Consider the following 22981-nt stretch of genomic DNA (forward strand, 5'->3'; position numbering starts at 1 on the left):
CAAATCAGACTTTGCATGGCCTGAAGCTCCTCCCACCTCACAACTCTAATGGATATTCATTTTGTTTATGTTAAAAAGGATAATGCGGAAAATGTGGATCAATAGAGTTGATTTAAAAAAAAAGATATTTCCTAAATCGACTGAACTGGAAGTAATCAGAATGTGTTAAACCAATTCTCAGCTTGGGTTAACTGCCCCCCCACACACACATTCACACGTCCCCCCTCGCTCACACGGTGTGTGTGTGTGTGTGTGTGTGTGTGTGGATCTAACCCACCACTCAGGGCCGCGCAATCGAACATGTTTCTAATTTCCTGTGGCTCGGCGTTCGTGTGTGTCACCCCCTCAGATATTCAATAACCCCATCGCTCGGCAGCGCGTTGCACAAGTGTCAATATCCTCGTGCAAGGCAAAGAGTTCGGCAGCTACAGAATGTGACCGGTGACCTCCCACTGGGGCGGGGGGGCGGGGGGGGGGATGTAAAGTCACTGTCCCCGTTAAATAAACCGGAAAATACAATCACCTCATTTTCTGACGGCTGCAATGTGTCTTTAACTTACAGATATGCATCCATACACAATCTCGTAGTCATAACGCAGATTTAGGGAGCGGGCCGTGTCAGAGTGCGTCTTACCTCTGGGACCGCGCACCGACGCTGAAGCCCATGTAGCCCTCCTGGGGGAGCGAGTCGTCCCCCAGCTCCCGCAGGTCCTGGGGGGCCAGATACTTATCCGTGTCCCCCGTCATGGCATCGTCACCTGGGGGGGGGGGGGGACACACACGTTACAGAGAGAAAGCATTAAGTTGTGTTTCCCCTCAACTCAATACTCGTCCACGTTTCTGCTTCGTCTAAGATTCTCAACATTTGTAGAAGTGGTTTCTGTGAGTGTTTTTCTTTTTTCTTTTCTCCCTCCCGTCCATGCAGAACGTCAGAGAGCAGCTCTTTGACGGACGGATCAATGCAGCCTTTGCCCAGAGGCTGCTCTCAACAAACACACACACACACACACACACACAAAAGTGTTGCTGTCACCAGAAAAGCTTTTTGTCCCCCCCGACCCAAAGGTGTCTACAGTAAACAGTAAAGCTGGCAAACAAGAAAAAATGGTTGCTGTTGTCAATGCAAAAGTTAGTTTACAGAGAAAAAGCAGTGTTAAGGACGAAGGTGAATAGAAACACAAACCATTCAAGCGATGAAACGAGTGGTTGGAGAGTTGAAGACGTACGTTAACGGGCCCACAGCGGGAACATAACCGAGTTATTCCCCCTTGAGGTGTAGCTACTGTAGATCCAAGCCTACTGCGGAACCGGTGACCGCAGAGTTCAACGAGAGGAAGGGGGGCGAGAGGTGGAGTTAAAAAGGGGGGGGGGATTGGGAGAACAAGTGCACGCAGGCGGAGAAACGGAGGGGAATAAGAGGAAAGGCATTCCAGCAACCACAAAAGCACCGGAGACCCCACCAGCACCCCATTCCGCCCTGTCCCCTCACCCCCTGCTGCTTCAGCACCCCTCCCCCCAAAACTCTCTCTCTCTCTCTCTCTCACACACACACACACACACACACACACACACACACACACACACACACACGTATACTTTACAGCCCCAATCTGGCGACATTCCAGCCCCATTCTCCGGGATGCCTTCTCAAAAAGAGAACCATGCGAACCCCTCCTGGGCGAGCCGCGACTCACTCACCTCCCGCTTTAAAGCACTTCATTCAGCCGGCCGTCCACTTCTGCAGGACTTCACCCCGAACTAATTAACTTTTTTTTCAACTTGTAACCTCCCTTCAACTCTCTCTCTCTCTCTCTCTCTCTCTCTCTCCCTCCACTTGCAACACACTGTCTATCCCTCTTTCACCGCCCGGCGCTCACACAAACAGATCAGCTTTCTCCCGCCTACCCACCCCGCTCTAGGATTATCCACTGTGTGTGTGTGTGTGTGTGTGTGTGTGTGTGTGTGTGTGTGTGTGTGTGTGTGAGAGAGTGTTTCTGAACAGACACCTAGTTCTCGCAGCAGGACAGAAATAGTAAAGTGGGTGTGTGACTCAGGCCAAGTTGTCCCAACATCCCAACTCTATACCGATGCAGTTTACTGTAAATCCCATCCGCTCTCCTCCACTTTAATCTGTATAATCTACATATATTATATATTTTGTGGTTTTAATTTGCCGATTTTGTCTCTCCTTCCTCCACCTGTCCGTCTGCTCCTTTGTCTCTGGTAGATTCTTCGCTGTCAAAGTGTGTAACTTTATCCTCCTTCCACCCCCTCGATACCCTGGATTTTCCGCTCCCCGCTCCAGCTTCCTCTGCGAGTCAACTCACTTTTTGTTTTTTTTGGTCACAACTCCGTGTGAGGTCCATGCAGCAGTATCTGTCTGCTTTTCTGTGTATCAATACTGCTACCACCCGTCTGCTGTGTTCAGTGTAAACCACAGACTGTCTGTGTATAAACATGGACGACATGACAGCTCCCTGAAAAGTGAGGACAAAACATCCAGATCGCCCCCTGGTGGTTGGCTGCAGTATAGGTCAAAAACCCACGCCGCCTCCATGTTAGCAGATGGGACATGGGTCAAACTATAAAGTCAAAGTACGTACTTTTTCCGTCATGTTAGGCACTTCTCATCACACTGGTGTTTGTTCAAGTGTCAGTTTGTTCGGTTAAATATTGATTTGATGCTATATACGGCGGTATTTTTGTACAATGGGGGGGGGGGGGGAGTTGTGACGCATAGTCCATCTTTATATGAAGTCTATATGGTGTAAACTATTCTTGAAAGGACAATAATAAATAATAAAATTCTCAGTCTGTCCGAGTAAAGACCGTTACACAATGTTCGACACGTGGTATTGTGAGCCTCAATTTGATCTTTCTTACTCAATGCAAAATATACATATAAGATTATCTCAGTTACAGTGTATTGATCAGTTCCCATTTGACAAAAGGGGCCGGCTAACCTTCTAATTAACGGGTGTTGCTTTCATATTTTGCTATATTTAGATTATGGAACGGCAAAACCAGAGCCGGTCATGAAAACAACACTGGAAACAGACGCTTCAGCACTGGATCAAATATTTTGGGTGAGCACAAGACTTAACTCAAACGTTAGCCAAGATGTCATAACCAACTTATTGCATTATGAATATTGACAGGATCCCATGCTTCAGATTTTATATCAATGCTGATCAAACACTAATTAACTTCACAACTTTGTAAAAAGGCTATAACAGTTTACAAAAGGCTTCACAGGGTTTCTGTGGTCTGTTCAGATTTCGATCATGGACTGTGTGTGTGTGTGTGTGTGTGTGTGTGTGTGTGTGTGTGTTACCGGAGATGTTAATCATTGCTGTTATTCAGCTGGTATGTGAGCTTGTGTGTGGCCGTGTGTGTATTTTTGGACGAGAAATTAAAGACGAACACTGCGCTAGAGCTCCACAACCAAAACAACAACTCGCACACGGCTTCAGAGTGACGGCAAACATGCACATGAACATACAACAAGAGGCCACAACCACAACCACAACCAGATCAGACGCAGAGAGCTTAGTTCCGACAGTTTAGCTGCAACACTTCAGACTTGTTATTGAGAGTTAGTTGCAGTGAGATCACCATTTATTTTAACTTACATGAATAACTGATGCAGATATTTCCAAAATCCATCTCTGTTTGAACAAAGCAGAAAAACACCTTCAACCATTCATTTTATGATTTTCATTTTATGATCACTGTATACTCCTAGACCAATTTGTTAAACATTTGGCACTTCTGGCCCTGACCCTCATGTGATTTCCATCCTAAATAGTGTGTTTCCTTCTATAACGAGACTTCTATAACAAATGGAGTACCCCTGGGCTCTGTCCTTGGTCCTCTGCGTTTCTTTAAAAAAATATTTTACCACCTTCTTATTTCAGTTGTTTCTTACTGTAAAAGATGAACTTGCATGTCCTGCATGTCTCCTGTGAAAAGCATGATATCAAACATGTCCTGCTCTTAAATATATTTAAAACTGTAATGCAGATCATTGACCTGGAAGACTTAGCCGTCACTAACCCCCAAAAGTGTGACAGCAAAGAACCATGGGATTATATTTGATCCTACACTCGCAGCACAATGAAGACATAACCAAATATAAAGACTCTAATTCTCTGTTCATCTTTCTCGCCATCTTCTTTAAGCTCATCAGAAGGTCTCGATATGATGACGCCCAAATATTCTGACAATTGCTTAAATTCATAACCCACACTTTATGTTAATATATCTGGGTTTAAATCACTTTATATACAGAGGTTGACTAGTAGAGACGATGGCATGCCTGGTGGTTATCTCATGATATCTGTCCGCACTAATCCTTAACCACTGCAGGAAAGTAAATTGTGTAATTTGTGTTGCGGAAACGTGGATTTCCCCAGGCTGCTGACATTAGGCAGCTATAAAAACTTCAGACAGCGAGAAGCATGTGATCTCCTGAAAATGAAAGCCCACTATTCTGCACCATCAAAGCGCTCCGTCGAGCACCGGAGGACGGGATGAGTCAAGCGACAATGAATCAAACTATTGACTTGAAAATATCAATATATCAAATCCCGGGTTTTCCCCCTTTTCCCCCAGTCTGCATCTCATTAGGGAGGGACAGTAAAATAAAGTTCATATTCAGCCACTTTGAGCCAGACTGGGAAAACAAACACACACACACACACACACACACACTTAGACACACGAACGAACACACACCAGCAGCTGACACCGTGTTTGCTTTGGCCCCTAATGTGTGAAACCACAATGGATGCATCATGGATGCGTCATCAACGAGCCTCCGGAGACAAAAGGATCAAGAGTGTGTGTGTGTGTGTGTGTGTGTGTGTGTGTGTGTGTATGCAAGTCTACTCTTCCCCACAAGAAAAGAAATCTGTTACACGCTCCTTAGTGCCATGTGCAGACGGTTGGCATGGCAACCGGAAGGATCCCAGCATATTTCCCTTCATTTTGGTGCATGGAAAATACTGGAGGCTTTACAAACAGCGCGGCAGAGTCGAAGCTGGGAAGCGGCGGTTTAATAGTACTCGAGTACAGTATTGTGTATCGCACAAAGAAATCAGAAAAAAGTAAAGAAGAAGAGAAAAAAACGACTTTCATTTAAATGAAGTGCAGATAAATCTCGACAGCACCAATGTAACTTTCATTGAAAAGTAAAAGAGAAACTGTAAAAGTTTATTGAGGACTGACATGCAGAAAGAGCTTTTGGATGAAGTGAGAGAAAAGAAGTGAAATGAGGATTTGAAGATTTGAACGAAACAATAGAGAAAAATGATGAAAAAAAAATACCTTCTTCCACATCAGATAAATAGTCCTCTGTGATCATTTCGGGGACATTGGCTCTACGAACTGTGTGATTGGGACGGAGGAGGGGGTTAGAGGGAAAAAAAGGAAAAGCAAACAATATGGAAAATCATATCTACAACAAAGTCATAGGCAAAGACAATTGAAAAAGAAAACGTGACGTACATTGAAAACTATGTTTTAAAATTAACTGTAACTGTGGAAATAAAAGGCTTAAATCAAACTCATGAGTGAAACTGAAAATGTCAAATGATGAAATGAAATGAATAAGGTTCATGATAAAAACCAACAAAATAACTTGTTTCCTTGGCGACAGAGGCAAAATTTAACGACGAGAAGGCGAGCCTGAACGCCAATTGTGCCTCGACCTTGAGGTTTTTGTCTCTCTCTCTGTGGGATTGTGTATCTGAGGTCAGGGCTCATGAGAAGCTGTGTTGGTGGATTTAAAGCTGCAAAGTGAATCCTCACCTTCATCATCGGACATGTCCAGCACCTCGTTCATCGTCTCTGGAACGTTCATCTTGTGCTTCTCCGTCACAGTCTGTTGAGCGGAGACAAGCTGTTGATCATGTGTTGATGCAAAAATTCGTTGACTGTGACCTTTTTACTGATACGCGCAGTATTACCGTATTTTCCTCTTTACCAAATACGTCAATCGACGACCTTTCCCCCATAACGTGAGAAAAAAAAACTAATCCGGTGGCAAACATCTTTCTTAAAAAAACAACATAGTTGCATAAACATAATTGGTTGCAGAAAGACAACATGAGGTTGCAGAAAGACACCTACGCACCTGAGTGGTCAGCGTTTCCTCGGTGACCACTTTGAGCGTGTCGACCACGGAGATGTAGCCGAGCCTCCGGGCGATGGACAGAGCGCTGTTCCCGTTCTGGGCCGAGGAAACACAAAGCAATGAAGGTGAGTCGATGTCGCCGGAGACAGTTCATGAGCCCAATTCAAACCGATGTGTGTGCAGATGTGAACGGTGTCGGTGCACTGACGGTGGTGAGTTCGTTGGGCGACGCTCCGTGTTGCAGCAGCAGGTTGATGATGTGCGTGTGTCCCTGCTGCGCGGCCTGATGCAGAGGAGTGTAACCGTTCTGCAGAGGAGGGGGAGACAGGCAAAGGTCAGCCACGACGAAATACATTCATGCCACGGCCGTTGACTTTCACATTCGGGCTAAATGTACGCTGGACATCTCCATTCAAGCCTCTTCAGCAGTGAAGGACGAGGACACAAACATCATCATGGTTACCTTGGTCTTGGCGTTGACCTTCGCCTGGTTTTTCAGCAGGAAGTTGACCATCTTCACGTTGCCGTAGTGACAGGCCACATGAAGAGGAGTGTATCCGAGCTGGTGACACAGGAAAAAGAATCTGTAACATGTGTCCGGCCAATAAACGATGCTCCAAATATAGATTCCTCACATCGGGGCCAAAGAGCGTCGTCCAGTGTCATTAAACGCACATTTGATGGATACGGTGTTTTATCGCCAGTGCACCTTTACGATAGGATACGATACGCTTTAACTCTTTAATCCCCCAATTCACCACATGACGTTAGACATGTCCACGTAGACGTTCATGGCGTTTTGGATTCAGAGTGATTATAATTATTCACGTATATATTTATAGCAGAATCTCCACTTGACGGTTATCACACAACATTAACGGGACTTTTTGTTTGGACTGACAATATCATTTAGCAACATCACATATCTGGCACTGTCAAGGTACATATTTAAAAATCATCTCCTTTCATTAGAGATTTAAAGAAATATGATTTATACAAATTTAATTAGACAGTGGGTGGCATCCGAAGATTGATTCTTTGTTGGACCAACAGCCCAAAACCCAAAGGTATTAAACTTCAAAACAATATAAAATGGAAGAAAAGGAGCAAATCCTCACATGTGAGAAGTTGGAACCGGTGAATATTCAGCATTTCAGTTTGATAAACGACTTTAGCGATGATCTCTTTAGCCCTCACGAAGCTACTCGTCTCGTTACCTTGGTCTCAGGGTCAATAGTCGCTCCCTGGTTGACTAAGACCTCGGCGACGTTGACTTTATCCTCCTGGGCGGCCAAGTGGAGCGGAGTCAGACCCGACTGAGGACACAGACGGAGACAGTTGAACACGTACAGACGGAGGCAGAGAAACAGTTAAATACACGAGCAGATAAAGGTCCTTAACACAAGAGGGAAAGACACGCTTGTGCTTGTTGAGAACAAGATGACAGGTTTTGTGTTTGTAGTTTCTTACCTTATTGCCCGTGTTGACCGGAGCGTCCCGGGCCAGCAGCAGCGTCACGATGTCCACGTTGCCCTCCTGCGCCGCGAGGTGCAGCGGGGTGATCCCCTGGCGCGTGACGGTGTTGGTGGAGGCGCCGTACTCCAGCAGCGTGGTGGTGATCTCCATCTGGTTCTTCTTGGCCGCGATGTGGAGCGGTGTGTAACCGTTCTGCGTGTGGAGGAAAACAGAAACACCCGTCGGCCAATCGCAGACAAGCGGGCAAGTAAAAGCGTCAATCAGTCGGGAAGATAAAACATATTCGGAACTGTCTTTTTCCCCCTAAAGTCCAGGAGAGAACATATCATAATCAACGTTTGCCACTAAAACAAAGAATTAAACCTCATTTTAATTCATCATGCAACAACTTTCAGTGGAATTATACCGTGATGGTTTGATCAATTATATTCAAATTTTATAGGGTCGAAAAATGATTACCAAGTTTGAATGAATTTTTTTTGTAGCTTCAATTATTATTATTCTTTGTCTCATGTCTGTTTGGGGGATAATGATGTTCTGAGTATTGCAACTACTGCTCCCGTCATTTCAGCTCTTTGACCGATATTAACAGGAAGTACTGTACAGTGTTGCCATGGTATCAGTGACCTAGGTGTGGGATCAGACTGGAGTCCCATTATTAAAAAATAAATAAATAAATAAATATATATATATATATATTTTTTATACTTAAGAAAAACTACCAGTAAACCCATAAAAACTGCGTAAACTCAAATTAAAGGTGTGCCGAATTTGCAGTCTAGAATGACAGTTAGCTTAGCTTAGCATAAAGACAGAAGAAGAAACATGGCCGACTCTGTTTAAAGTGTAAAATGCCCCCGGGTGCTTCAAGGAGCTTCACATGTACCGAACTATTACTTTACATGAAATCAGTCCGTGGAAATTGCGAAAGTGAAAAGTGGTGGAAGTTGCAATTTCATGATAAATATCTGAAAGTGATTCTCATTAAGATTGTGATTCATTTGAGGCCTCATTTTCCTTCATGTTCACAATTCGCCGCTCATCTTTGCTTCGCTTGACGGAGCCGTGGCTTTGTTCTTAAGGGGGATTTTATTTTACCCACTTAAAGATTCAGGATTGAATATTCTACCGGGACGAAAAGGGCTACTGGAAGCATCGCTGATTCCACTGGCAGCTCTTCCAGGATAGATGCTGTCATAATCAGCCAATCGCGAAGCAGCGCTCCGCGATAGTGTAATTGCTCGTGTGGGTTGACAGAAAGTAGGTCAGGCCCGGCTTTCACCCCGAGCCAAGAGAGAGGAGGGAGGTTCTGGTGCATCAATGCAGCAGAGGAACATTCAATTTCACCTCCTTCGACACACACACACACACACACACGCACACACACACACACACACTCACAAACACACACACGCGCACACACACACACACACACGCACACACACACACACACACACACACACACACACTCACACACACTCACACACACACACACACTTTGACCCTTACCTTCGCGGCAGCGTGAGGCGAGGATCCCTGGTTGAGCAGGAGCAGCGCCACCTTCTGGTTATCATAGTGTGCTGCCACATGCAGTGGAGTTAGTCCACTCTGAACACACACACGGGCATTGTTAGATGGTGATATATATTCATACTGTACAGTGGAGTGTAGAACGAGAAACTGTGAACGCTTTAGCTTCAGTTAATCTGACGCTGTGAGGTTCAGATGGAAATGAGAGCATGTTTTTTGTTTCCTGCTTAGTCGCTCTATAACAATCATTCTCTCTCAGATCCATCGTGTGATTAGACGCGCTTTACCTTCCCGGCAGCGTCGGCCTGAGCGTTCTTCTGCAGCAGCAGGTTGGCGACCTCGATCTTGCCGTACTTCGCTGCGACGTGCAAAGGAGTGAAGCCCTTCTGGAGACACACGCGGACAAGGGATATAAAAGACAAAAAACCTTAAATCACTAGTTACCGTAAGTTACACTTGTTTTCATGGCTGCTCCGTGGAACCACATGTGTGTTTGATTAAGTCAAACTGACTCATTTGCGGTGTTGCGTCGTGACGACATGGAGAATTCATTACTCGGGAATGATGAAACACAATGTGGACCCCGGGGTGTGGATGTGGGGACGCGTCTTGTGCGCGCGTTACATCAGATTCTTTGGCGATGAGGCAACGCAGATACGTAAGCGTAGATTAAAATGAGCTCTGTAGCAGAGAGACCCAGGCTCTGTGTGTGTGTGTATTGTATGTACACAGGCAAATATGAAAAAGTGAATAATAGAGTTGTTCTGTGTCTTGACTAGGGTTGGGCGATAAAACGATAACGATATGTATCGCCATAGACACGTAATCAATATCAATAGAAAACGCGTTTGATAGAACGTTTCGATAATTTGTTTTTCCACGTTGGAAGAAACCGGAGCAAAGAGTCTAGCTACGCCGGCACTCAGTGCTAACAGATACTAACAGTATCACGTTTGGTTGCGCCATCTCGTTGGCTCGTGTTTGTGTTTCTTAGGTCATAAAAATTATCAATAATTATCGATATCGACCAATATGAAACACATATCGTGATACCGTTTTCAGCCATATCGCCCAGCCCTAGTTTTGACATAATCCACACCACCTGGTTTAAGGCCAATGAATTTCTACAGAATTCATCTATGGAGGCGATGGATGGATGGATAAGAAGTTATGATGTTATTGTTCCACCTTGACCAATTACAATACAAATGCTACTTTCATATGATGTATCACTGATAATAATGAATGAATGATGCATAATTAACACTTTTACTGTTCATACTTTCATTTGGTTGGTCACACTTGACAAGATGGACTATTTTGGAATTGCAACAGAAAAAAGTATTTCCATGTCTATTACCACGTTCACTTAAAGGGACAGTAAGTGATTTTAATCCAGCACACTTTTAAAATCACGGAAAAAGAAAAAAAGAAAAAATTGAAAACAAATAAAATGGTGCGGGCTGCACCACACAACACTGTGTAAACATCACTCCCCGACAACCTAAGAGACGTGCTAGCGACAGATGCTACGACTCAGCGGTCGTCAACGACGATGACACAGACAGAGAAAAGCTTTCTCAAAAATAATCGCTTACTGCCCCTTTAAATAAAGTCAGCTGTGAGTTCCTCTTCCACTCCAGAGCACTGGTACTCAAACTCATCATCGTGTGTGTGTGTGTGTACACATGTTTGATATTTACCTTGGTCGTGATGCCCAGACTCGCCCCCTGGTCCAGCAGCGCTGCGGCCACGTCTCGGTGTCCCTCCCTGGCGGCCAAGTGCAGGGGCGTGTACCCGGAGCTGGTCGTGGCGTCTGGGTCAGCGCCGTTGGCCAGCAGCTGCTGGACGATGTCCTGTTTACCGAGGCGGCTCGAGATGTGCAGCGGCGTCTGGTCGTCCTGGTGACGAATGTAAAAAAAAAGAAAGAACTGTTTATTGATTCCTAGAAAAAAACAATAAATTTGTGAATGTGTTTTTTTCTGTTTCAGACGGATTTTCACACGTGGTCTACCTTGGCCTTGGCATCCACCCGAGCTCCATTCTGGACCAGATATTGGACCACGTTTGACTGTCCCGCCCTCGCTGCCATGTGGAGCGCTGTCTCCCCCCTCTGCACAACACCCCCACACACACACACACACACACACACACACACACACACACACACACACGGAAGGAACAAAGGGAGGGATTAACAGTTGTTCCAAAGTTTTGAGCCAACACGTACAGACAGAGAGAGAGAGAGAGAGAGAGGGAGAGAGAGAGAGAGAGAAAGAGAGAGAGAGAGAGAGAGAGAGAGAGAGAGAGAGAGAGAGAGAGAGAGAGAGAGAGAGACCCCCTTTCTCTCTCCACGCCCCGCTCACCATAATGACGTCCCGTAATAATCCGTTTCTACGGCAACCTGGCCACAGACACGGCGTGGGCGACCAAATACTTGGGGTTTGACGGGTTGTGGACTGTGCACTACTCTTCCCCCCTTCTTTCTGTTTGCTGACTCTCTTTCTTACACTACTTAACTCTACTTAAACACTCTGTTGTCACAAGTGGTGAAAACAATATTGATCATCTCCAACACACACACACTCGCTCTCGTTTGCAGTTGTGTTTGTGTCCATCTGATGTATGTACAGTATGAACGTGGGCTCAGGATGTAGAAGACATATACGTTAACTACGGCACATTTATCTGACAACCTTAGCTGCGTTACGAATCCCGACTTTTCACGTAAAACATATGATGCTTTTATAAAATATGATGCAGTGCTACAGATGAAAACTACCCAACTGTGTAAAAAATAGTTCAGATTACCTCCATTTTACAGATTAACCATGAACTTAAATAATTATGAATGAAAAGAAAACACAAATACAACCAGATGAATAGAACTTGAAATAAGAAAATAGATGTGTTTTTTTTTTAAGTGAGTAAAATTTTCTGCATTGTTAATTCTGTAAAAAAAAAATATGTTCATATCGGCAAAAATAAAACGCTGATACCAATATCCGCTGATCTTTATAGACCGACCGATAAATTGGTCGGCTACTCTGATAAGAAGGAAAGAAAGACAGTGCACAAACAAAGAGAGAAAGTCCCTGAACTCACCACATTGCTCGTGTTCGGCGAAGCCCCGTGGTTGATCAGCTGGTGGACGATGTTTTCGTGGCCCATGAACGCTGCGACGTGGATCGGCGTCAGACCGGACTGGACAATCAGAGCCGGGAGAATATTCCGTTAAGTACGAAGGTCTACAGTGATTTCAAAGTTGTGAGAGACTCAGACAAACACATATACTTTCTTTTTCTGTGAAAGCACCATGTTAAATGTAGCGGAAAAGAAAGTTTCCTGCTGAGGTTCGAGTTTGGCAAAGTGCAGATCTTCCTTCCGACCGCGGAGAACACATTTATCCCAGATGAAGAAGAAGAAAAAAAAACCAAACACGCGCAGACGGAAAAACTTGCCGACTCCGTCGCGCGTGGCGCTCCCGGAAGATCACAGAGAACAAGACGCCGTTACTCAAGACTTTTTTTGTACTGATTAAAGTAAAAACAACTCACACACACACACACACACACACACACACACACACACTAACACCCACACACACACATACGCGTACCTCGGTGACTGCCTGTATGGATGCTCCATGCTTCAGGAGCAGCTCCATCACCTTGACCCTGTTCTTCTTACAGGCGATGTGCAGGGGCGTGAAGCCATTCTGAAAAACCGGAGGAGAGGAATAAACACATTTTGAAAAAGTGTGCAGAAACCCCCAAAAATCCCAAAAGCTGCGTACAGTACGCCTGTCTGTCTGTGTGCGAGCTGTGTGTGGAACTCCACATGGAAAATACTGTACAGAGAGAGAGAGAGAGAGAGAGGCACCTTCTCTCCTCCGCCCCCCCTCCTCTTTCTCTCAACCCCTCTGCATTCAGACCAGACAAAGCATGTGTGGAAATAATTTACTGTAAGCTCTAAAAGAAAAAAAGAAAAAAAAGAAAAAAGTACGCGGCGCTGAAACAGATACTTTTTTCTTTACGACTCACACACTCTGCCCCCCCCCCCTCCCCCCTCCCCCGTCTCACTCTCCTGACTGAGGTTTTCTGGCTCAATCCTATGACTTCATTTTCCTCTCCGTGTCCTTTTTTTTTCTTCTCCTTCTCTTTCTCCTCCTCCACTTCCCATTCTCTCTGGCATACGAGGTCCCAGCGCTCTAACCACACCCAGACTTCTCCCATTACAGAACAGAGATGGTCTCTCTCTGCCTCCTCGGCCGCGTCCTTCGCGTCCTCTCTCCTCCTCTCTCCTCCTCCTCTTCTGTGTGGCTCATTCCCCATTCGAACCATTTGTGTTTCTTTCCTACGTCAACAACCGGAGAGCAGGGACGACGGAGGAGGTGAGGAGGAAGACATCTCTGGTCGGTCGCGAGAGGAAGTCATCAAGACGTCGATCTTTCACTTTTGCGAGCGCAAAACTCTCTGTTGACCCTAATTCGGTTCCCTCACCAGCGCCTTGGCGTTGGGGTTGGCCTTCTTGTCCACGATGACCTTGGCCACCTTGTAGTGTCCGCAGTGGGCGGCGACGTGCAGCGCCGTCAGGTAGTCGTTGGTCACGTCGTCCACGGGCACCTCGTGGTGCAGCAGCAGCTGCACGCAGTTGAGGTGGTCGCCCTGCGTCGCCATGTGCAGCGGAGACAGGCCGTTCTGGGGGAACGGGGACGGGGACAGACAATCAAAGACAAAGTCCCAAATTCTCACCTCAGATGATAAAGGACAACGTTAAAGACAGAGGGTGTGAGAAGAGATGCAAATGGATGAATGAAAGGATTCAGAAGAAAGAGGAGATAGACGTTCACCTTGGTCTTTGACAGTATGGGAGCTCCTCTGTCCAGCAGCATCTCCACCACCTGCTCATGGCCGCTCCTGGCGCCGCAGTGCAGCGGGGTCAGACCGTCCTGCGCGAGGACAAGGAGGAGAGTCATGATTTCATTCCACTCGACGGATCGCGTGAGGTTGAGAAAAAAGCCTCAGCCGCCTCCGACACCTTGTAGACGAAGATGTGCAAAGGTCTGGAAGATAAATATCTCTGGCTTTGGCCCTGGAGACGGACAATTCTAAAGAGAGTGGCTGGTGTGAAGTTTTGGTTTTCGACACGCGGCGGTTAGAACAACGAGGCATTAGAACCCTCCATCACGAAGCCTTGATTTTTGTCTTCTTCGACAACTTTATGAAAGAGCAGCACCTAATCGATCGGTCAACGCCAGTCAAAAGTCCATATATATATATATATTTTCGTGTGTGTGTGTGTTTGGGCATGTCTACCTTGGTGCGTGCGTCGATCTTGGCGCCCCTCTCCAGCAGCAGTCGCACCATGTTGCCGTTGCCGCGCTTGGAGGCTACGTGCAGCGGAGTGATGTCGTTCTGAGGAGAGAGAGGGGGGGGGGGGGGGGGAGAAGCCTCGGCTCAGATTCGAAGGGTGAAATATTTATCACGGAACGTCCTCGCATGGTGGTGAGATACTGCAAAGTCACGGATAAAAGTCGACTGGTGCACAAAAAGAAGCTGTCAGCGAAGCTGTGTCGGGATCCCTTTGTATTATGATTATTATTATTGTTACATGTCCATGTCAGGACTGTCGACTGAACACTGATCTTTGGTCTTTTTCCTTTTTTCTAGCTCAATTTTCCAGAAGCGGCACAGCGACTGTCGAGTGTGATGTAAAGTCTATGAGCTGCCGTGTCGCTGCATCATCTCCGCTCTGCGGCCGCAAAGTGCTTTTCAACAAAAAACATTTTCAGGAGCGAAATCCGGAGGAAATGTCCAATCTGCCGTTCTGAACTTTCTTTAACTATGTTTTATGGCAAACATAGTTATGTTTGGTGTAGCTTAGTGGGTTACACCACTGGCTTTGGTGCAGAAGGTCAGGGTTCAATTCCAGGGTCATCCCAGTGTAGTTCTGCTACTGTACCATTCCTCGATGATTGTAAGTCCCGGTGGACAAAAGCGTCAGCAAAAAGACCACTTCCTTTTATATTTCTACTATAAGAACTACACAAACGTGTGTAGGACTGTCCGGCCTTGGCGGAGGGATATACGCTCAGCTGAATTACACGAAGCACCGATTAATTATTTGAGAACAATTTCATTTACACATTAACAAACACCCAGAATCCACTGGCACAATCTATAGGACCCTACGGCGCAGGGTTCCTCCTCCAGCAGAGTGACAAGCACAGCTGAAGAATTACATGTGCTAGTTTTAGATTTCCTGCACACCACACACGCACGCACGCTCGCACGCACACGCACACGCACACGCACACACACCCTACCCTTGCCTTGAAGTCCACGGCCGCCCCTCTGTTCAGCAGCAGCGTCGCTACGTTGATGTTGCCGTAGTGAGCCGCGATGTGAAGAGGAGTGAAGCCGCTCTGAGAGGGACGAGACGCCGACGAGTACGTGGGGAGGAGGAAGAAGAAGAAACAGAATCAGTTCACGAGAGAGGGAAAAAAGCAGTGACGAGGAGCCGCGAAGCAAAGCATGATGGGACGTCGCGTACGGCAGCGGTCGGCCAACAGCAGGCGAAACAGAGCGCAGCAGACGGAGCTCAGGTCAAACATGCCTTGAGAGTTTGTGTGTGCTGGATTTGTCTTTTAGAATAAACACACACACGCCGGTCTCATTGTCAATAACACCTGTACAATCGAATGCACCAGAACTAGACGCTCTTCAGGTTTCAAGTGGGAATAAAAATCAATATGTGATGTGAGCAAATCGATAAGCGCAATCAGCTCCTGTCGAACGAAAACCATGCACAGTGAGTGAATCTCGGAAATGTAAATATTAATGGTCGTAATTTTTTGCGTTATGCTTTCATCCGACAGGAGACGAGCAGGTGAACATGCATCTGTGGTGGTTAGAGGAAATCTAGATTTAATGGGCGGCTTTTAAAAAAAAAAAGATTCAGAAAAAGTCATAACAACTTAGAGTAAATGCAACACTTATAAAATAGAAGAAAAAAAAATTCAAGAGTGTGCGCATCAAAGAGTAATCTCACAAACATCATTTTGACTCGATTGGGATCAAATTACAGTAGAACTACAACGATTAATTAGTGATCTCCTACTAAATGAATCACCAACTATTTTGATAATGGATTAATTAATTTAAGTTTAATTAAATTAAACTTTAATCTAAATTTAATTCTCTGATTCTCGGCTTCTTAAATGTGAATATTCTCTGCTTTCTTTGCTCCTCTGTGACAGTGAACTGAAGATCTTGTGGACAAAACAAAACATCACGTTGGGCTTTGGTGAAACACGAGCGACATTATTTCACCATTTCATGGACGAAACAACAAATTGATAAATCGATCACAAAATAATCACCAGATTACTCGATAACCTTGCAGAATATTCTGACAGACATTAAAACAACTGCCAGGGACAACGACGCTGCAGATGCAAGCAGAGATTTTTTAAATTCATCTACATGTTGACTGTCTTCTATACAGTACGAGTTAATTATACACGATGCAGAGAAACACGTCAACCGCTTACAATAAATGAAGACAAAATCCAGAGGGGGAGAGTCGGAGGATCTGGCAACCGGGGACGAATACATGCCAGTCACTTTCTGACCAAACCACCAAGAAAAACTTTTGATAATTAAATATGTTATATGTTAACATGCTTTATATGTGCTGGTTTCTGGGTTTTCACTCTTTTCAGTACGTAGGCTTTTAAAGTGAAAAGTCTAGATAGAACCAGCATTGATGGGAGTTTAACACTGACTGTGCCATAATCGTATACAGTATTTACAGGACATTACAGAAAACAATCGAGAGAGGAAAGCCCTGGCCATTCTTATGTTAAATTTTAATTCTACTGTTATTTATTAGATTTCTACCCCAAAGCAGCAAAATAACTGCAAACACAAAAGGAGAAAATTCGAAAATGCGATGCAGGCTTACAAAAAAGAAAACATACACACACACAAAAATAAATAAAATAGAAGGTGCGCGGCTTAAGCGGTGTAAGCAGCTAAAGCGTTCGGGCCAGCATCGAAGGTTTTCATGCCAGCGGACAGAAGGCTTTGGCTTTGCAATGGTGACTATGAGTGAAAGAAGAAGAGAAGAAGAAGAGGAGAAGGAGAGAAGAAGAGGAGGAGAAGAAGAGAAGTAGAAGAGGAGAGGGGAGGAGAGAAGATGTACCTCTGTTGTTCTATTCACCATCATCTAGAAGGGAAAAAGGGATAAGGGGGAAGCGGTAGGGTAAGAAAAACGAATAGAGGGAGGAGGAGGAGGAGGAGAGAATGGGGTGGTTAGTGCACCACAACAACAACAACATAAACAACAACACCAACGCCATGGCTGCACCAAGCTGCGGGATGAGCACGTGAAAATGAGGCCGGACACAATGAAAAGAACTCAAAGGGACGCAGAGGTTAAACGCGCGGCGGGCACGGGGGACGAGGGACGGAGGTCCTCCGCTGTCGTCCCTCGTCCGTGTCTGTTTTATTACCATACACGCTTGTTGCATGGTTTTAGGCAAGTGATAAGAAAAGGAGACGCTTGTATCAGTAACTTTAATTGCAATCCCGTCCTGAGCTCCCAGTGACAATTGCAGCCAAAATCACTTTCTCACTGGGGCTCCTGCGATTTAAAGTCTTCTCCAGAGCGACGTCCTTTTTTATTTTAAAAACGTTTCCTGCCCTCGTCCCCTTTCATTTGACCAGACAGATTATTCTGGTGGGTCGTCATTACAGCAGACGGTTGGACGAGGCTACAGCTACTCGCTCTCCTGATGGCTTCGATTCATTTTCCATCGTTGTGGAAAAACTTTATTATATGTTTTTTTTCTCCACACCCATCTAGCGACCCTCAGATATTATCTTGAGACCCCTGAGGTGGTCAGGACCCCCAGGTTGAGAACCACAGGACTATAGTACACAGAGTTGTTACTGGCTGGATGGAGGTTGAACGGCCGACCTTGCCTGTTGCACAAAGGCAACATCAAACTCTCCAATTGATCATCCTGCTCTCGTCATTTACTTCCCCCCGCAGACGAGACAAAGCACCTGTGGAACACTGTTAACGCAAACACTGCTCCAGCGACGAGTGACGCGTCGTGGCCCTGACACCGCAGCGCCGCCTGTCGTACAGAGAGAGAGAGCCGCGTACCTTGGACTCCACGTCGGCGTTGTGGTCGTTCTGCAGGAGCAGGGCGGCGGCCTTGGTGTCGTCCTTCCGCGCGGCGATGTGCAGCGCCGGCAGGCGGACCTTCCCCTTGGTGTCGTTCTCCAGCAGGAGGGAGACCACCTGGTCGTGGCCCTGCTGCAACGCCACCGCCAGGGGAGTGAAGCCGTCCTGCGGGGGGCCGGCACACAAACGGACACAGACGTCACCGAGCAATACTTGACGTTACAGAGAGCCTCAACAGATAAAAGAAATCTCACATAATATTTCAAGCAAAACAGTCGCGTCCCCGAACTGCAAACTAATGCAGCACAGACAGACATTGATTCGCGCAGACAGTGGGATAAATGAGAAACAAAGCAGGGGCTAGTCGCAGCAGCAGGAGAGATTTAGTGTGTGTGTGTGTTTGTGTGTGTGTGTGTTTGTGTACACAGGATGCTGACTGACTCAGCAACAGTACACCCACACATCAAAGCACAACCTCCCCATGTAGAGAAACTCTGCAGAGCTCACACACACACACACACACACACACACACACACACACACACACACACACACACACACACACACACACACACACACACACACACACACACTTTTTTTCTCCAAATGCATAAATTTAGCCCTTTTTTAAAAGAATTTCCAAAGTCATAAGTCGTCCCACAGCAGCTCAACCCTCGCGTTTCATCTCCTCCATCGGTGATGCGGGAGACGACACAACGTCAGCTTCATGTCCTAGAAAAACCTCGACGGAAAAAAAAGCAGCAGCCGCCGCAGCAGACGCAAAGAGGCACAGAGAGGGAGGTTTTGATCTCGAGTCTAGAAGCTGCAGTGACACAGCAAAATGCTGCAGCACCAACCGGCCTAAAAACCTCCAGAAAATTGAACACAATCAAAAGAAAACAGGACAAATTAAAGACGCAACAGACAACTTCGGTGCCCCCCCCCCCCTAGTGGTTCCAGGGGGTATTACTGTTTGGTCGCTGTCGTAAAAAAAGGCGCCGCAGTAGCGAGACGCCGGTGAGGACGCAGGTACTTTTTTCCTCCGTGCTCGTGAGGAAGTCGGCAACGCCACTTTGGAGATAACGGAGGAGAAGGAAGAACTTGGTACACTTCCTTTTCTAGCGTGAACTAGCGGCAGCGTTAGCATCACGGCTAACTCAGCGCCAGCAGCCTGGCTACTGTCCAAAAGCAGAAAACAACCGTAAAAGTCCCACATTTGAACATATAACCTTGAGTTAAACGTCCGCATGACATGGCAGATTATCATGCAACCAGACTTTTAACATGACATAATGCGACTCAAAAATGTATTCAAAAATTAGAAAAAAAACCTTAACATTAGCTTGTAATCATAGAGAATATATTGAGGACAAATGTGGATATTACTCATTTTAATGTTTTTATAGCTTCCGCCTTCGTAGTAAATTTGTGCAAGGAAAAAAACAACATAGGCAATAACAAAAAGATCAAATGCAGATTCAAGATCATAAAAAACGAAACAAAGGAATGTCGGCCCCATGTCATGCTGAAATGGGTAAATATGAATTATTAAACCCCGGGAGTTGCTTCTAACGTGGATATATATTTCCCTGCATGAATAATTAATTCCGTCTCCCACCGGAGGAGACTGTGGGGAGGGAGGAAGGAAAAGGGAGGACGGGGAGAGAGGAGACGAAAAGCAGGAATGATGGAGGGGGAGGAAATACGAGCGGGGAGACGAGATGATGAAATGAGGGGGAAGAAGTAGAGGCGCTGCCACGGGCTGTTGTCAAGGAGGAGGGTCTGTAAACTCCACACTGAGACACAAAGTGAAAATGGATGCAGCTTCAGAAAAACAAAAGACAGGTGCGTCACCGCCGCTGCAATGTTCTTCAGCTGAAACAGGGGAAGTGAAAGTCACGTCCCTGAAAAATATTCATAAAAAGCACGACCCTGTCACTTTGTTGTGACACGAGCTCTCACTGACTATCACCACAGAGAATCCGGCGCAGTGAGAAAAAGAAGAGAGAAGACGTTGTGTTTTGTAGAAGTAGGGGAGCGAGTTCACTCCCCAAGAATATTTAGGCCTCATTTAAAGTTGAAAATAACTTTTTGGCTTAAACTTGTCATTATGATGTTAAAAAAAATGACTCGATTTACGGCACAAAGGAACTGAGTCAGCCACTGCTGTGACCAAGACGAGAACCTGGAACCACTAGGGGGCACTAAAGTTACCTGCTGCGTCTTTAACGTGACATAAAACACATTGGCTTACGAAATTGAAAAGAAATTAGACTAATTGTTATAAATACATAAATCTGGTAATTGTGCATTTAAAACACATTGGGTCAATTTGGACTTTTACATACATTTCATTCATTTTTGAGCGACCTACATTAAGTTTATTCGTTTTTCGATGTTAAATCTGTGCAAACCAAATGGATGGACATTTTAAATGCAATTGAAATGTTAAATATTAAGCATAAACCTAGTCTAGATGTTGTGGTTTGACCAAACTGAAGATGAGTTCAGCGGTCGGCCGCCACACTGCTCCTCAATCTCTTCACCACTTATTCAACAGATGAATCTATGAAAAACAACAACTCTGGATATTTTCACATCGCAGTAGACAATGACAATGTGCGTTGTTCTGCTTTTCGTCTGCTAAATGAGCCTCCGGTGGCAGCAGGCGCCTATTTACCATTTGCGACCGAGAGTCCGTGGGTCCCGTGGCTGCGGTGTAATTACAGGGAGGCTAACTGAGGGGTTGGGATGAAGGGTGGCTATCAGACGCTGTGAGGGGATCATGAGTGTGTGTGTGCAAACAGGCGCTAAGTGTATAGGTCACAGCATTTCGTCTGTTTTGGTTTGCGCGTGAGCGTTTATTTACCTCAGTGGCGATGCTCTGACTGGAGCCGTGGTCCAATAGGAACTGCACCACGACCATGTGGTTCTCCTGCGCCGCCATGTACAGCGGCGTGAAGCCATTCTGGAAAAGAAAACACTGGTTGAGACCTGCAATCATCATCATCATCACCATCATCATCATCACCATCATTGCACTGGTCTGTGTTTTTAAAACAATCCGGAGCTCACATCCGAGACTAAACAGCCTGAATCTGAAAGGGTTTCGTATGTATTATACGTGTAATTTACAAGGGACAGGGTTTTTTTTTTTGTCCTCTACAGCTGCATATGGACGAACTGGTCCTGATCATGGAGGACATACTGTCACCTCCGTACATACCTCACACCTGACAAGAGCACAGATAAGAACTGATCTGGAGCTGGAGTTGAAGAGGACTGTGTGTGTGTGTGTGTGTGTGTGTGTGTGTGTGTGTGTGTGTGTGTGTGTCTTGGCTCCCGAATATGGGCCACGGGGCCAGGCAGCACTGCAGAGCTGCTGACACAGCACACTCGCACGCGCACACGCACACAGACACACACACACACACACACGCACACACACACACACACAGGGTGTATAGTGATTGCACACATTCATCTGCACGAATGCACACACTCGAATGGATTTCCCACAAAGATGATTTCACAATTGGACAGCTGTGTGTGCGCGCGTGTGTGTGCGTGTGTGTGTGTGAGCGTGTGTGTGTGTGAGCGTGCGTGCTACCTGAGATTGTGCATTGACGTTGGCTCCGTGTGTGACGAGCTCCTTCACCACGTCCGTCTGCCCGGCAAGAGAAGCTATGTGGAGCGCTGTGTTTCCTTTCTGTTGGACAAAAATAATAAAAAACATGACAAACATTTGAATCTCTTGGACCAAATAAAGATATTAAATCGTTGTTGGTGTTGTTGTCGTTGTCATGCGAGATCAGAGCTCACAGTTTCTGTGTGTTTCGTGTGAGACGCCAGTAAAGACTATTGACTCAGTGTTGCCTCCTGACATCAATTAAAACTCCAACGCACAACGTAGACGGACGCACACGAGCGCCAGTTACACATCATCTGGAAACGGTCGGCTGCTGTAGCTTGTGTGCGTTACGATGCTCCATCATCTTTGTGTTTGAGTGTTAACGAATCTGAATTATCATATCTCATCGCGTATAAGGTATATATATATATATATATATATATATATATATATATATATATATAAGGTTTTAAAATGCAAATATTATTGTGTTTTTTTGTATTTATCTAAAATCTGTTGACACCAGGTAGATTGCACTAAGTGCCCTGTGGCGTATTAAGTTTAAGTGCAGATCTCTGTTTCTCCCCCCAGGGACCAATCGATTGGCTGAAGAGTTGGAAGGATTGCCGTACAGGAACCAGGATTTCTCTTGGTTGACCACAGACGTTCTGCTGCTGCTGCTGCTGCGGCGGCGGCTCATCGCTGACTCACTGAACACGTCTCCGAGGCCAAAACGTAGGCGCGCATTCACTCAAAGATATTAGCAAACTCTCCCCACGGGCACCGGAGTTAGGTGCGGCCGAAACGCCCGTCGGCAAGGTTTGCCAAAATCTGGCAAGGATATTGCTGCATTGCAAAAAAGGATTTACACCAAGGAGTTCCCGATTTAACGTCTGTTATTATTTTCCGTCTTATTTCATTTTGTCTTTCACGACTTAGTTCTTATTCAAAGGGGCCTCGCGTCTGCATGTGCCGGGCCTGTTGTGGAAGCACCTGTTGTGTCCGTGTCA

General features: G+C 45.8%; 1 protein-coding gene across 40 annotated transcripts in view; it reads right to left on the reverse strand.

Annotated features, from left to right (window-relative positions):
• The window catches only part of LOC118287957 (ankyrin-3), a 111249-nt gene that overhangs the window by 37315 nt on the left and 50953 nt on the right, over positions 1-22981 (reverse strand). For 27 of the 40 annotated variants that reach the window (XM_035613636.2, XM_035613630.2, XM_035613653.2 and 24 more), the window contains exons 4-26: positions 21951-22049; positions 21210-21308; positions 18320-18505; positions 17351-17374; positions 15471-15569; positions 14461-14559; positions 13995-14093; positions 13645-13842; positions 12762-12860; positions 12248-12346; positions 11157-11255; positions 10846-11043; positions 9430-9528; positions 9122-9220; positions 7607-7804; positions 7354-7452; positions 6600-6698; positions 6345-6443; positions 6137-6232; positions 5812-5884; positions 5329-5388; positions 3633-3668; positions 635-758 (exon numbers count right to left, since the gene is read on the reverse strand). In XM_035613636.2, the coding sequence (XP_035469529.2) occupies positions 635-758; positions 3633-3668; positions 5329-5388; positions 5812-5884; positions 6137-6232; positions 6345-6443; positions 6600-6698; positions 7354-7452; positions 7607-7804; positions 9122-9220; positions 9430-9528; positions 10846-11043; positions 11157-11255; positions 12248-12346; positions 12762-12860; positions 13645-13842; positions 13995-14093; positions 14461-14559; positions 15471-15569; positions 17351-17374; positions 18320-18505; positions 21210-21308; positions 21951-22049 (2480 nt within the window). The remainder of the gene's footprint in view (positions 1-634; positions 759-3632; positions 3669-5328; positions 5389-5811; positions 5885-6136; positions 6233-6344; positions 6444-6599; positions 6699-7353; positions 7453-7606; positions 7805-9121; positions 9221-9429; positions 9529-10845; positions 11044-11156; positions 11256-12247; positions 12347-12761; positions 12861-13644; positions 13843-13994; positions 14094-14460; positions 14560-15470; positions 15570-17350; positions 17375-18319; positions 18506-21209; positions 21309-21950; positions 22050-22981) is intronic. The other 13 variants (XM_035613644.2, XM_035613642.2, XM_035613665.2 and 10 more) reach the window with 8 other exon arrangements.

Source organism: Scophthalmus maximus, chromosome 16 (assembly GCF_022379125.1).
Source record: "Scophthalmus maximus strain ysfricsl-2021 chromosome 16, ASM2237912v1, whole genome shotgun sequence".
Classification (NCBI taxonomy): domain Eukaryota; kingdom Metazoa; phylum Chordata; class Actinopteri; order Pleuronectiformes; family Scophthalmidae; genus Scophthalmus; species Scophthalmus maximus.